At 35.5% G+C, this 16,542-nt stretch overlaps 1 protein-coding gene across 7 annotated transcripts in view; it reads right to left on the bottom strand.

Annotated features, from left to right (window-relative positions):
* LOC108751379 (microtubule-actin cross-linking factor 1) overlaps positions 1-16,542 on the bottom strand; it is a 102,843-nt gene that overhangs the window by 59,405 nt on the left and 26,896 nt on the right. For all 7 annotated transcript variants that reach the window (XM_018491500.1, XM_018491501.1, XM_018491504.1 and 4 more), the window contains exons 4-5: positions 12,773-12,862; positions 11,812-11,982 (exon numbers count right to left, since the gene is read on the bottom strand). In XM_018491500.1, the coding sequence (XP_018347002.1) occupies positions 11,812-11,982; positions 12,773-12,862 (261 nt within the window). The remainder of the gene's footprint in view (positions 1-11,811; positions 11,983-12,772; positions 12,863-16,542) is intronic.

The raw sequence follows: 16,542 nt of genomic DNA, 5'->3' as shown, positions 1-16,542 counted from the left end.
ATTCAGAAAAATTGCATTTATGCTTGCGTTCGTCATTTTGACATTTTTCAAGCTTCAATTGTTCCGATTAGGAGATCTTGTTTTGCCCTTTAAGTCAAATTAGTCCGATTTTTTTTTTCTGAATAACTTATAGACTTAATCCGATGATAATGTGAAAACATTTCTAGCATGGTCAAACATTAAACCGATGGTTCTGCGACGAGTAACTTAGCCCGGTTTTTTATCTTCCAGTTAACTCATGGTTTACGATTAATTTCACTTAACGTGAAATGATTATGTAAATATTGTGATTTTTTTTAGCTATGATTAATCGCTAAATTGATGATTTTGTAGTAACTTTAAACCTGGTTATTCATTTTCTTTAACTTGTAGTTAACTTGAAGTGTGTAAAAATTGTGTTTTTCTGGCTATAATATAATGGTTTCGTAGTGATAACTTTTTAAGGTTATCACTACGAAACCATTATAGCTAGACAAACACAATTTTTACATAATCATTAAGGTTAAGTACTGACTACAAGTTAAGCGGAAAAAAAAAATGAAAACCAGGCTTTTGAGGTTACTACTACAAAATCATCAGTTTAGTGATTAATCATAATTAGAACCACGTAAAAATGCTATGCCATATTTTACTATCTAAATTGTTGCAGCAACCGATCTTTTCTTTCAGTGCGGCAATATTTACACGATGATCAAGTTAAATGAGATTAAGTCTAAACTACAGTGACGAGAAAACGAAAAACCCAGCCTTAATTTTTTCATTCTTTTTATCCAGTTATTTTCGATAACTTCGAAAAATCTCACGGCATCAACGTGCCGTGTATTTCCCCACCATATTTCCTGAAAGTAGCGAAAGGAAGGGATCATTGATGCGCCCCCCATCATGATGCGCTGTACATCACGAGCTGCGATCGATCGCGCATGCGTTCTTCGATCGATCGACTTCGCGCGCCGGTGGGGCCCGATATTACGATCGACGGAGACCTCACGAGGAGATTCTTCTTCCTCTTCCACCATCGGACGTCGTCGGGCGTCCTTCCTCCTTTTCCTTTTCTAGAGATTTTGCGTTTCGCCGGCGCGAGACTGCGCGCGCGGGATTACATATATAATACGTGCCCATATCTTAATGCGCGTCCCACGACATTCCGTTCGTCAGGGTCTCGAACGGTATCGCGCATAATTCACGCGTGAGCGGCGGCGGTATGGATATCGCGATATTAAGGTCATATCACGATCGGATGCGCGACCTTGGTAAAGACCGAGATTCCTCGAACGGGCCTAAAAAGGAAGCGGAGCAATGCAGGATTTTCAGTGACGTCATTGGTAAAACATTTCGGTTTCGAGCGATAGTGATAAGAGCGCGATGATAAGCGCCGCGATGATAACGATAAGAGAACACGAGAGAAACAAGATGAGAGTATTCGCAAGATTGGATACTGTACATATATACGGGATGTTACGAAAAACTAGTAAGATAAAAAATATAATTATAAAATATAATTCTATGTTTTAAGGATGTATAGTTTCTGCTAAGAGTGACTCGAATTGACAATTTACACTTTCCGTGTAAAAAATGAATGTTTTATACATACGAAACAGTTTAATAAAGTCAATATTTATATTTAAAAAAATACAATTTTATAGTTTGAATGAAAATTTTTTCATTCCATTTTAATTATTTCTTTTAAATATGTCTATTTCTTATTGAAATAATTTTTTATCCGGATTCTGAATTGCTGCCGAACTTTTTGTTTTGTTAAAACGAGTATTACATCCTTAATATAATTTCATTCTTAAACTAATAAAAAAAAAAACATAAATATTAAAAAATAAAAATACACTGAATTCAGTGATCATTTTTCGAAATCCAGAATCTTTTAAAAAGAGAAATTCCAGAAAACTAAATTATACGAGTAGACTTACATATTAATTTTCGTATAAATAAATTAGCTATTCCAGAAAGATGCGGAAACAGAATTTGCTGCTGTGAGATATCATTTGCATCTGCATTAACGATATGTAGAACTTCTAACGAACAAACAATCTCGTTTGTGGAATGGCGTGGATCCGATTTGGGCCGTGTATTCCGAGTTCGGCACTGATTATAAATATTTAGAAATATAAGCGAGCGAGGTCTTCATGTTAATAAGCTCTTTACGAGCTGAAATGTCACGCAACGCAGATCGTAAATCGGTATGGAAACGAGTATCGATACGCTTTTGATTCTCGTGGACCAAACGTGGTAACGTCGAGATCCGAATGTGATAATTATATAGTAACGCGATCCTTTTATGCTGCTCGAGGGCGATCGAGATAATAGGATGATGGAAAATCGATGTCGTAATCGCCGTAAGTAAAAAAAAAAAATGACTTCCATGATAATTTGCTTCCTCGTTAATAGCGTTTTCAAACGTAACGATGTATGTACGAGCGACTTCGATCCTATCATGCAATTTGCCGACGATGTTATTTCGTGATAAATTTTGATCATACATTACGGCTATGCCGCCTTCTGTAGAATGCTATAAAAACATTCGGAGTACAAACGACGGGAAGGAAAAGCGACGACCTACTTGCGGCTTTTCATTCTTTTCCTGCACTCCTGCGGTGTGTACCCTGTATCCGTCGATCCAAGGTACGTGACATAAATTGCGAATAATGAAATAGATCGTGAAAGTAGTCTGTACTAGATGCCTAAATCATCTACATCATCGTTTACGTCAAGCTTGTAGATGTCCAATTATTATCAGACATTTAACCAAAACGATTAAAAACAAATAAGGAAACGAGGGTAAGAATTCTCAGACGGTGAATTGCACGGACGATCCCGATCGATATGGCACACAATCGTGCCTTTATTGCAAATTCATACGCGTGCCAGCACTTAGAGAAACACAAGCCGACGGTTAACGAGTCCTCGAGAAAAAAAAGACCCGAGAGAAAATGAAAGACGTCAGCAAACAAGGGAGCTTAGTGTGCGGAAAAAAGAAGAAAGTGAAGTTGTGCTTTCATGATTATGGTAGCAACGGCTACCAATCTATTTCGTTTTGCAGTAAGAAGAATGTGCTTTTATATTATATATCAGCTCCTATTAACCTTTAAAGCTTATTCTACAATTGCGTAAACGTAATTGCAAATAATTTTTGCATTGTAAAAATTCACCAGATACAATCAAATATTCTCCTCATTTAACTGTGATTGGTCAATTCTTACAGCTACAACCACTTAATAATTACGTTAGTTTATCAATTTAGGTACTTTTGAGGAATTATATCTTCACGTTAAGAATCATGGCTATGTACTTACTACGTTAATTAAATTTACCTCGCGGTGCAAATATTATAATTGCAGTACGGCCGGTGGCGCCGAGCTTAAGCTAACTGCATACCGAGATCACCAGACGGATATGAAGTCATCGCACCCGAGGCTACTTGATTCGCTCAGCTGTGGCTTCCGCCGTTGGTGGGTACGCTAATTCGTTGCCTTTGGTGCGAAGACGGAATACAATCCAACCGCTGTAACGTGCGGCGCATTATATCGCACACTAGAACGTACGGTGATCTCTTTCGTACAATGGTAAAGAAATAAGAAAGTGACAGCGGACGAAACACAATGAGCAATTTCTCTCCGACAGTAATAACGATAGAAAAGGTTTATAAATAAGCAAACCAAAGTATATAAATTTAAATAAAACCTATTGTACGTATGTATACGTATATGGCCGAAAAAAGATAAAATATATTAATATCGTCTCTGCGTATTACCAGCGAATACCAGCTTTCGCTCAGCGTCGGGCGTCAAGATAAGCAACGTGCGATTAAAGGCCGTGTCAATCGAGAGTGGATCAATCGGTAAAGAAAAAGTACGAATACCGTCACGACACGCTACGAATGCCGGTTTTGCGAAAACGGCAACCAATCGCAAACGATTCCGGACGAGACGCCTTTCCCTTCGGCCGTCGTGCGAAGAGAGTGAAAACTCTCGTAACCAGCACGTACGTATCGAAACCTGTACTTACGGACTCTCAATGATTTCGCACGGGTGATGTCATTCGTAATAGCGTCATCACTCGACGTGCCCGTTTAAAAAGCCATTTAAAAGAGCGCAAAAACGAGCGGAACACTTCAATCTTATTCCGAAGAATCTTATTCGAAATCATATTAATTGTTCTTTGAAAAAGATAGATGGGAGTAACAATTTAAATCGTACTTCTTATTTAATAATTATATTTGATAAAAATTATATTAATTTCTTTTAGTTTTACTTAATTTTATTCTTGCTAAAAAAGAAAAAATTAAAAGAAATTAATGTAATATATTTAATTTTTATTAAATCTATTATTAAACAAAAAATAGAATTTAAATTGTTATTCTGTTTTTTTTTTCCAAGGTAAAGAATAATTAATATAATATTCATTAGATAAAATGCATAAAGTACAAGAAAATAATATCAAGGCGCAGTAAAGGAGGTAACATCTTATAATAAAATTACATCTGACGGAGAAGGAGAGAATGACAGACTTGTAAATTTATAGATTCCTCGAAGCGATATTTACGCGATCGATTAACGAAGACCTTCGGCTGCAAACGCACCTATCCTCGGGGAACTTAATATTGCGATTCGTTGCTTTTTAAAATGATCGTTTTATCGTCGATTTCCACCTACGCAATTTTGCTGAACAAAAACATCATTTATAACGCTCGATTCCACGTGCATGATCTTGCATAAGAATTATGATATTTTTCTCAAGTAAATTAAATGTACCAAGTTTCCCTCATTAAAATTTCTCAGCTATACATACATGATTGCGATATTGAATCGAATAGTGTCGTTGCGCAGATTGGAGGTCACAGCATAGACGAGCATGTGAAAATTAGCAAGGTGAGCTGTTAATATTCACGATACAAAACTCGATATCAGCCACTGATAAAAACATTCTAAGACATTGGAACATTGGCCATAGAAAATCTAATAAATCCTGATTTTTCTTAGTCGTAAGAATATTATATTATATTTTGTAACGTTAATAATAAATGCAACTAATATCAATCATGACGTTGCGTTTATTTTATTAAGAAATATATTTACTACTCTAAACAAAATTCCGCACAACGAAAGAATAGAAAATATTTCATGAATCTGTAAGAATTAAAGCCTAATTTTTAATTCAAATATATTTCTTAAGTTTAATATTTGTTACCATTTCAAATCATATACCTGGATGTATCAATAAGAGAAAATATATTCTGGTATACTTAAAATAGATTTGAATAAAAAAAAGATACATTTAATATACTTAAATAACTTTGCATAAATTTTTAAATAAGATAGATAAGTGGAGTAATTTGAATATCCTAGATATCGTTCGTAAACAAGAAAGAGAATTTTACTTTCTTTCCTTGTCAGAAAATTCTTCCAAAGAATTAATAGTGGGCATTTTACTCAAATAGAAGATTGTCGTGAATTTTTAAATAAAACATAATTTAATAATTTCTGAATATTTTAGATACGTATATAGAGTGTCCCAGAAGAAAAGGTTAATATCCGGAGAAGTGATAATATCTATTTTAGTGATAATTTTAAGCAAAAATGTTTATATGAACATGTGTCCTATTCGAAACGGTTCATACGTTGATGTTAATAATGGAATTCTTAAAATTTTATTATATAAACTTTAAAAAATGTCTTGGACAATGAATTATCAGAAAAAGTAGGTAATATCTCTTTCATATAGTAATTTTATATATTCAATCTCGGAAACCGTTCGGAAGACACGCGTTCATAGACATTTTTACTTAAAATATCACCTTCTAGAATATTGACCTTTCCTCTTGGCATATCCTGCGTAAGTGAATTTTACTTTCATTCTTCATGAATAAAATAGTTATGGGCATTGAGGTGGGAACCAAGTGAGAAACTGAGCGCTCATTCATTCGCTCGATGCAATTCTTTTCTTTTAACTAAAAAAAAAAGAAATATAAATAAAAATGAGCTATATCTTTCGTTATCTTGCTGCATCAAACACGAGTACGAATCTTTCCATTTTTATTATATCTATTCTTAGTTCCTCTTTATTATTCTTAAGATTAATTACATCTTGTTTCAATTTTCCTCAAATGCTATCGTACAATCAAATACTATCACTTGTAAAATTATGTGTATATAGGTGTGTGTCCGGAAAGAATAGTTTGCTAAAGTATCTAAAAATTTAACTAGATATACAGATAAAAATAATTTTGTTGCACCATAAAATTATGTAGGACGTTTCTATATAACTAATTTTAATTTCTATACAGAGAAAGATTTCTGATTGAAAATGAACGAAACAACAGATACTCGTTATATCAGAGTTTCGATCATCATAATTGGACATTTTATTATCTCGACTAGAATTATAATAAGCTTAATTGTAAAATTCTCTGATTGTCCATTAGAATTCATGGATTTCAAGTAATGTAACCCAGATTTTTTTCCCAGTATACTTATAATAAGTTGCTAGACTATTAAATCTTTTTGCTTATTTATGCTTAAGAATACTACATAATTATTTTAATAGTCCAACAAAATTATTTTTTATATCTAGCTAAATTTTTAGACACTTCACCAAAGTCATTTTTCCATGTGTAAACGTGGAGTAATGTGTAAATGTGAGTATCTGTTGTGCTTGGAATTCGCTAAGCCCACGTGACTGTGCTGATCAGCCATCCGTGCGGGAGCCAGCAATTCTTCAGGTGTAACTACCTGTACGAGCCATCTGTGTTTAACGAAGCAAACGTCTTGGCAAGTCGGTAAAGAAGAAAATAATGCAGCTGCAATTTTACAATTTCAATAAGATTTTTGCACTTGCGTAACCACTTTGGTTCCCAAACGTCATCTACACACCCGCTTGGGGGTCACTTAAGGGGTGTAAAGCAATCGACTTACCTTGCGTCGCCAGCTCTGCGGCGCAAAAGAAAAGAAGAAAATTCACGATTAGACTAGGCGACTACAGCAGTTTTATACTTACATATTTATATTCTTTGACAAAAAGTTACGTACGTCTAGATAAAAGAGCCATTATCTCGGAAACGGTGACAGATACGGCAAAATGTCACAGGACTATTTCGATACCTCTCGATCGAACCCACGAAGAAAATCCTACGCATCGAAGCCGTATCACTGTTATCGAGAAAACAGTGTCGACGTCTAAACCCGTGCGTAACTTTTTTTCGTCAAAAAGAGAATTAAGTATATATTCGATTGTACCTAATCAGTTTTTGCAGGACTCCGTCTGCTTAACAATGTAAATTTGCCTAAGTAATATAAAAATTGTCTAGATATTTTTTACGATAAAATTCTGACATGCCTCTCAAGTGTCAAATTTACCTTCTTACGCTTCTTACGCTCTTCGAAAGAAGCCAAAGTACATTTCTAACAGTTCGCGAAAGGCAGAATGTAAAATTGAACGGTGATCGTCCAAAAACCATATCTTCTAATTTTACCGGCTATGAAGAATGAGAAAAATTATGGAGATAAATTAAAGGAGACCACGAGTAAAAAAAGAAGAAGTAAAGAACTGCAGATGCAAATGATCGTTTCTCACAATTTAAATTTACATCTGGAATTTCTATATAATCTTCCTCCTATGCTGCGATTCAGGCGGGCGCCAACAGAGGAGCAAACACTAGCCGTCTTTATACGATCGCGTAACTCGGTTATTCGGTTCGCGCCTTCAGCTCGGCTTTTTGCGATCGTTCGAAAAGAAACGCGCACAATCTCTCTGGTCGACATAAATGCATGTCTGATGGGGCGACACGGCAGTACAGCGCGACTGATGAAAAGAAATATTCATGAGCGAATACAAGAAGCAGCGTTCCGAGAGTCGCACGAGCGTCCCGAGATTCATCGATATCACGCGTGCTAGGATACGGACAATCGACGTCAATTGCAGCATCTTCATTCGTTGCGCGTTCGTAAATAACGATAGAAAAACTGAAGCTTATATTTACAGTTATTACATAAACTTTGTATCATAAAAGAGCATCAGGCAAGATCTCTTTCTCAATTTGAAATCCGTCTGACGATATTTGGAAATTTTTTTTTTTTTTTTTTTTATGAATCGTTAAATATTTTATTGAGGTCCAGTTTAACGTAGTAATATAAATTACCATTAATGTTGTGTGCTGGCATTGCTTGCATTAATTGTTAAGTTGGTAGTATTTCAAAATTGCGTATAAGTGTAATGTATGTATATATAAACTTCTTTAATAAAGTCAAGAATTTTGATTTCCAAAGAAATTTTGTAAAATTCCCTACCTTTTCTCTAAATTCCTTGACTGTTTTCTCAATTTCTCTAACAATTCTCTGATATTTTCCTAATCTTCAGTTCCATGGCAACTCTGATATTACTAATAGCAAATTTTAGTTTTTGTTACAAATTAAATGTGAATTATTTAATTCTTATTTTTTTTTTTTATATGACAAACTGAACGGATGATCAATTATTCAATTTTAAAATATTGAATATGTAATTTTAATAAATATAAAATTTCCTTCATGTTGAATAATTTTAATTAAAAAAAAAAAAAATTAAAATCTATTAAAAAAATTTATTAAACAAATTTCTCACACAAGTAATCGCGTAAGTTTCCTTGAGTCTCCAGAAAATTGTTGTAAGATTAAATATTTATTAACATAATAAATTTATACGTACACACACGACATCTCTTCAAAAATCAATTATTGAACCGCAAGAAACAAATCTCAGATTGTGTCGAGACAAATTTCCGAGTTATTAAAATCAATTAAATCGCAATTACAAATATGATGTAACAAATATTAAATTGACTTCCAAGATATCTTCATTAAGCCGCATCGCGTCAGTTGATTTCAGTTAAATTCTTCAGCAGAAGCAATTATAGATGTGAGCGTAAGTAAATTGCTGGGTGATTAAGATACGAATGCAAAAATCGAAATTTACGAGTTACAAAACGATGAGGATAATTCCTAGACTTCAATGAAATCGAAAAATTATACCTCTTATATATTAAATGATAACACGTGCGAGGTGTCCCTGTCCTTCTAGATTGAGCAGATTTCGTGCCGTGCGGAACTCTCGACCAGTCTGCAAGAGGCGAACCGGCGCGCCGTCCTCGCTTTCGCTTTTCTTTGGCAATGCACGTGATTCCATACGAGCTATATGTACATTCGTTACCGGCACCTACCACAACGTTACATCGAGACATACGAGTTCTAAAAATAGCACACAACGCACCGGCGAGATGTGACCTATCGCGGTATGCGCGACGCCTGATTAACGCGCACGCTAATCACATTTCATCGTGTCGCTTGAACATCTTACGTTACGGAATCAATGGAACGCCCATCGCAGTTGGAATTCAATATCTTAAAGCGTGATCAAAGATACGAGAGGCGTCGAGAGACACTTTTCCAGAAGCTGCAAAGCGGAAGGCTCGACGTGTATAAATAATCACGTTAGAACCGGGAAATCATCAGAGTTCATTGACATTTTAATAGTCAACCTGTCAAGTTTTATGACACAGGCCACTGGCCGGTGAGATACGAAGTGCAACGGACCGAGAAGTGCGGTGCAAAACGCCTTCACGAAGAATTTGCTTCACTATATAGCAGGCATCGCGGCGCGTCTCGGCGCGACAACGCAAATTGGGCGAAAGGAAGGTTCCATTACAGGAAACGGCGCGTCACTTCGCGACGCGATGACAGCTAAAAAGAAAATGTCCAAATCGACAGTTGATCTCAGGGTGTTTACTGAAATCTTGTAAACAAATTTTGAGAGAATTCCCGAATTTCCCAGATTACTTTTGTTACCTTTTAAAATTCTCCAGGTAATAATTAGAGAATTTTTTAAAGCAACTTTAAAATTTATTGGAGTGCAAGCAACGCAAAACAAAAACTCTATATTAAGGTAAAAAAAATCCCTTGAAAATTTTAAGTTTTTTCCTTCCTTTTCCAGATAGCAAATACCTTGTCATACAAATTATCCTGCGCGTCCCATAATTAAAAAAAAAAAATACACCTTCGCGCATTGCAATGAAAATCCGTTGTAACGCTCGTCGAAAGAGACAGCTCTAGACGCAACTTTCAACGTTTCCTGTCCATTCCGCCACGTGTTGCAAATTGCAACGCGAAATAATAATACCAAGACGGTGAAAACGTCAAAGAAAAAGCTCGCTTAATTCCCTGTTCAGTTCCGCAGCAAGTGACCGAGTAGCCATTTCCAACACGACGAAAGCACTGCCGCGCCCAGTAGAATCAACGTATTCCGTTAGTTCAACGGTACGTGCATGAGTACACAAATGCAAAATACTTTCGACATGACGCCAGCGACAACGTTTAAATACAGTCGATTTGAAAGACTAATGAATATTCCTAACTATTACGAGTCTTAAAATATATAACCATAACAACAAAAATAATTTATGGACTATTCCAAAGAAAAAGATGAATTTTGCTGAATTTTGAAAAAAATGTTCTACTATGTTCAAACTCTTTCTCTACACGAAAGAAAAAACTCCGCTTTTTCCCCTCAACACAAAAAAAAAACGATTTTCCTAAAGTATTTAAAAATTTAGATAGATGGAAATCTGAAAATGTAATTTTGTTGAACTATCAAAATAATTATGTAGGAACAATTTTTAGATGCTTCAGCAAAATCGTTCTTTTCATGTAGAAATTTAGTTTGAATTTGTGTGTGTGTGTGTGTGATAAATCTATAAATATTTTAAACTATCAAAATGATTATGTAGGATATTCAGGCATGATAAGTAATATTATAGAGAATTTTAACAATTTAGCAACCAACTTGAGCATCTTACATAATTGCTCTGTAATCTGACAAAATTATTTTCAGATCTAGCTAAATTTTTAAATACTTCGTCCTTTTTGTGTGTCCAACATTTAATTCAATACACCTCTCGTGTACATTTAAATTATTCCAGACTGTTTAAAAACGCTTAAAATTTTTTGATGCTTCGATGGTAGAACTAAATTATGAGAAAGTGTATTTCTCGAACGCTCTGCACGTATTTCACTTTCTATCGAGTTTCATGGTTGACTGACGCATCGTGTAGTCCGATGGACACATTACAGCAAATTGCGATGGGTGGTTTTCATCATGCTGACATTGCAGCCGCTTCATTTGCATTATACAAGCGGTGTCGTAGATATTAAATACCAGAGAATAAGCTGGGAAGAAACTGGCGATTATTTTAACAAGGCAGTAATAACTTCGGAATTGATATTTTGAAAAATTTAGAAAATGTCAGAAATCAATTATCGAGACTCGGAGAAAATTAAACTTAAAACTTAGAAAAATGTGAAATTTGCCCTCCATCTAATTTCATGTAAACTGCAACAAAATCTAAACCCGTCGGAGCATAATTGTCAAAATATGTAATAGGGAAAACTGAAAAAATGTGATGTGCATGACAATGATGGTCTCTGTATTTCAATCTTCGTTATAGAAAATGTCCGACTCCGAAAAGAGGTCCGCAGTCGAAAAGAAGTACGTGACTCCACTATTTCCGGGAGGAATTCCCTGAATACCAAACGGGCGTAAAATGCAACATATGCTTGCGAGCGAGTTCGCGCGACACACAAATTTACGACACTACTCGCACATTACTGGTAAATTCGACATAACCGCGTAAGGTGGTCGTGCGTTATTACTTCATAACTCCTGGTAGATTCGAAAGGCGAACCTCGCTCGTTTAGAGTTCATCGAATTATTGCGATCGTTAACTCGGAGAATCGCGCTTATCATCACGTTTCGCAAAATGGCTGAGCTACTTACCTGGAAGTGCAAGATAATAGTCCATATCAGGCCGAGTGTGAGCTTCGGGTTACCATCCACGATGTCCTCCGCCCGGATGTTGACCAGCTTGATCTTCTTGTACCGTAAAAAATCGAGGGCCATCTGCACGTTCTGCAGCATGTGAAAGCGCATTCGGCCCCTCTCCCGCGGCTGGAAAACGCGATCGGTTTATCGTTAATTACATTCAATCGAGGACAATTATCGCTGCTTGATCCAATTGTCGTATAGAGTTCAATTCTAGAACTCAATGACAAATACTCTGTTCCCGAGGAAGGAGCTGACTCAAAAACTTTTACGAAGCACCCACGCAAGAAAGAACAGATCCGCGATAAAACTCGACAATAAACTGAATTTATGTAACCTTTTAAAGAGAAAATACATGACTTTGATTGTCATCTTCAATTCAATCTTTTTTTCTTTGAATGGGTAGATGGAGTAGCCACAATGCTCCAAAAGTAGTTCTTTTAAAAACTTTGTTCTAAAAAAGAAAAATAAGAAATATTATGAAAAACCCGAAAATCTTAAGATTTTTTCAAGTCTTTTCAATCCTATAAGATTCAAAATGGCAACTTTCAAATAGTGCTACAGCGAAATCTGTTTATATGATGCTGTTCTCTGATGGTGGTTGAAGACTTTTGATCAGCATCTCATAAAATGGATATCATGGTTTCAATTAATTTGATTGAAATCACTTTTTCCATATCCTTTAACTAAAAATTGACATACTAATAATTGACATACTAATAATTAACAAACTAGAGGTACTTTGATTAAAAATTAATACTATAAAAAATATAACAAAAATTTTTAGAAGATACTTAGAAGAGCACCCCCCATCTACCAACTCTTGCGTTATCTTCAGATCACTTTAAAGGTTAAGATAATAATGGAAAATAAATATAAGAGATATCGCTCCGAGAGCATCGCGAAAAGTACTCACAAGGTGCTCGCCCGAGAGCACTTCCAGCAAGGAGATGAGATTGTGGCCGTCGCGTAGATCCTCGAACAGGTCCCCGACATGTCTGCTCGCCTGCAACAAATTCCAAAAGGGGCAAGTTAATTGCCGCTTTTCACATTGAGTCAAGCACATATCTGGCGGCGCAAAAAAAAATACATCAAAACGACTGACGTAAGAAAAAAACAGAGAACCAAGTAGGAAAATAAGAATGCGTAAGGGTATAGTCCATCGGCGATGTACTCAAGCGATTACCATGAATAGAAAATGAAAAAAACCGCAGGAATGTCGAGAGTTACATACACATAATGTAAATAGCGAAAGCGTGGGATATGAGTCAAATGTGCACAAGTATCGTCAACATAATCATAGCTGCTGTTTGCGCATGACGTAATAAAAAGATATGCGACATTCGCGCGGATTATACTACTCGAAATTTTACACAATTCTGACGTATCCAAGCTGTAGTAACACTAGAAATCCCGTCTGTACACTGTTAAATTCGTAAACTGCCAAACTGTCAACTGTTTCTAACATAATATAGAAATCTGTAATTTTGTTTATCATGTCATATTTGACTCGAGAAATGTATTAAATTTTAATTTATTATATATTTTTACCAAGCGCATACGGATAATATGGATGTCGTTTATTTTAAAACCAAGCAATTCAATGACGAAAAAGGATTCATTTATATTTTAAATAGAAGTAAAAAAATAACAAAACTCAAGGGATTGAGTTACTCTTTTGAGATTTAACAGCATACAGATGAAGGAAGAAGAAACGGCGGTAATTAAACGGATAAAACGATCGAGATGTCGGAAATCGTTTCCCGACTCCCAACATCCGAATCCGATTACGCGTACGAGTAAACGCATGCTGATTTACAGACCGGTTTTAAAAACACACAGTTAAGCTCGGCGCATTCGTTACCATATCGGTCGACCAATGGTCAACTCGAGCATGCACTGCGAATACGTCATCACGTGCAGGTGTTAGTCAGACAATGACGCGTTAATAACATGGAAGAACACTTGTTGTAAAGGACAACTTTTCGCAAGATCAGGCGACGAGCGAGTGTAATACGTCGCATTCTTTGCGTGTTTTACATGTAATAATTTTTTTAATTCGTAATATTGCGAGAGTTGACGATGTGCTGTGTAAATAAAACGGTAATAAATCATGCATATCGTCGGGACCGATAACGAATGAGAGCTATGAACTTACGGTGGGGGAACAGCATGGTTGGTTGTTCACAAGGACGCACACGTGTAGACACGTGTAAGTCTGAAAAAGATAGCGATGAGAACCGTCACCGTGTGATTAGTAAAGAGGAGGATCTCGCTTGGACACGGGCGGATAATAATGTTTTTTTTTTTTTTTTTTTTTTTTCCAGAACTCGAAACTGATTGTAACTTTTAGGGGTTCGAGCAGCTGGCGTGATCGAATGTAACATTAACCCTTCATTACTTGTGTAGAGTATCCAGGTTATCCAAACCTTATAAATTTGTTATACTTCAATTTACAATGTCAAATTATACTCAATTAGAGTTATTTTTAATCGTTTCTATAGGTCTGTGCTTTTATTCAATATGTCGTTAATTTAAAACAATAAAGTCAAATTGAATTTAACTCAAGAAAATGTATTAAATTTAAAGATTGAAAGTTTCAGTTTATCGTTTACTAAATATATGCGTTAATATGGACGTTATTTATGATAGAAATAACTGACTTACATTTTGACACACGTACAAATTAAAATTGACAAAATGTTATTTAACTCAAGGGATTGAGTTGCTATTGCTTATTCGATGTCTATAACAGTGCAAATATATGAACATTTATATACACAATATTATATTTAAAATAAATTATATACTTAAAAATTTCTTGTATTTCCATCTAAAGCGAGTATTCGTAAAATATTACGAATACTTATTTAATTGTAAATCATTAAAGAGAACAGCAAAAATTGAGATAAAACGGAAACATCTCACGCAAGTGATTATCGAAAAGATCCACGCGAGTAATGCAAGGTTAAAAAGAACGCTCCTTTCTTATACCGGATATTTCTAGCTAAAAATATCTTCGTAACAACATTAAGATACTTGGAAATTTTCATTCACGATTATTCTCTCTGCACATATTTTCGTGTACTCGTATATTTGAAAATAAAAATTATCCGCCCCTGCGCGCGAGCGTGCGCATCGCGTGCGTCGCACACGCGTGCACTCTTGCGTGCGTCGCGTGTCCTGCACAGCCAGGTGAGTAAATGTCAAGCGATTGACAGAACAGCGCGTGATCCGCCTCCCATCCGCCTTTCGTAACCGTGACTAATTGCAACAAGTCGCGTCTACGCGTCTCAAAGAATGGTTTCGACGTGTTCCATTTTACGACATTGCGACACTCGTTCCTTTCTATCGCGTGTAAATAGGATTAATAGCAGTATCGAAAAAGTCGACGATTATATCGCACGCGTCGTAAAATATATAAACATTAACATGATTCAACATGATTGTTCGTAAACGTCGCAATAGATACATCATAAAGAGTATAAAAATGATGTTATAAAAATGATGATAAAGCGATGGCTGTAAAATTCCAAAGAAAAGGCCGAAACATTCGTGGAAATCACTCAAATAAATATTCGCTCATTATATAACATATAAATGTAATTATCATATAATATATGACGTCAATTATTTGTATTTATTATTATATTTTATTAACCGCGGCGAAAAAAATAATTATTCTAAACGTAGTACGCGAATGTATTAGTCCTGTCTGCGTTGGACTAATTCGTTAATAACAATCTGTAACAATTGCGCGTTACTGCAATCTGTGTACTCTTTTCATTAAACCGTGTAATAACGAATTACAACGGACAACCGTTCCGTTCGCCAACTGTTGGCAAACTCAGTTTACTTAGAAGTAATAAACGGCTGACTTCGGCAGTTTTGAGTTCCTGCAACTACATATAAGTAAGTACTTCCGCACAAACTTCTTTCATCTTAACACGCGTAAAACACGCTCCCAGACTTTGCTAAATCTATAAGAAATACACTCCGTGTGATAAATCCGTAATATATGAGATTTACATTCGATTTATAAAATTAAGTAAAATCAAGGTCAATAAACAGCAAAAGATAAAATTTAAAACAAAAATAATGAATTAATTTTAATCAAAATAATAATGATGTAAAAGAGACGTTTCAACTCTATTAACCTTTTTCAGTAAAATAAATCGATTCGAACGTGAAATCAGATTAAAATTATATGAATGACTGGAATTAATTATTAATAAAATCAGTTAAGTTTAATCAATAAAAATCGAAATAAAATTTTTAAAAAAGATAAGAATATACACGAAATACACGAAGAGAGCTACATTACAGTCGCTTTATGTAGAGAAAATATCTTCTTAAAATTAGCGCCCGTAAATAGACTGGTAATTAGTGCTCAATTGCTTTGCACAATATGATTGATTGTGAGTGTCTCATCACATTCACTGTAATTAGTCACTTCGTGCGGCGAGATAGTCGAAATTCTTCGCATTCTGAAGTCACGAGTGAAGGGTTGGATATGCGGTAAAGGGCAGAACGAGAACATTACCTCTGGTATGTCTTGTTCTGTCGCGTGACGCGACTCCGTAATTCCTGACGTGCCATTTCGGCATGAACGCCACTTTGTCATAGAGGCATTGGAAGCACGGGAGAATAAGAATAACAGATGGGACACGTAACGGTGAATATTTT

This window comes from Trachymyrmex septentrionalis, unplaced genomic scaffold, assembly GCF_001594115.1.
Source record: "Trachymyrmex septentrionalis isolate Tsep2-gDNA-1 unplaced genomic scaffold, Tsep1.0 scaffold44, whole genome shotgun sequence".
NCBI classification, from domain to species: domain Eukaryota; kingdom Metazoa; phylum Arthropoda; class Insecta; order Hymenoptera; family Formicidae; genus Trachymyrmex; species Trachymyrmex septentrionalis.
This window is presented reverse-complemented; position numbering and strand designations above follow the sequence as displayed.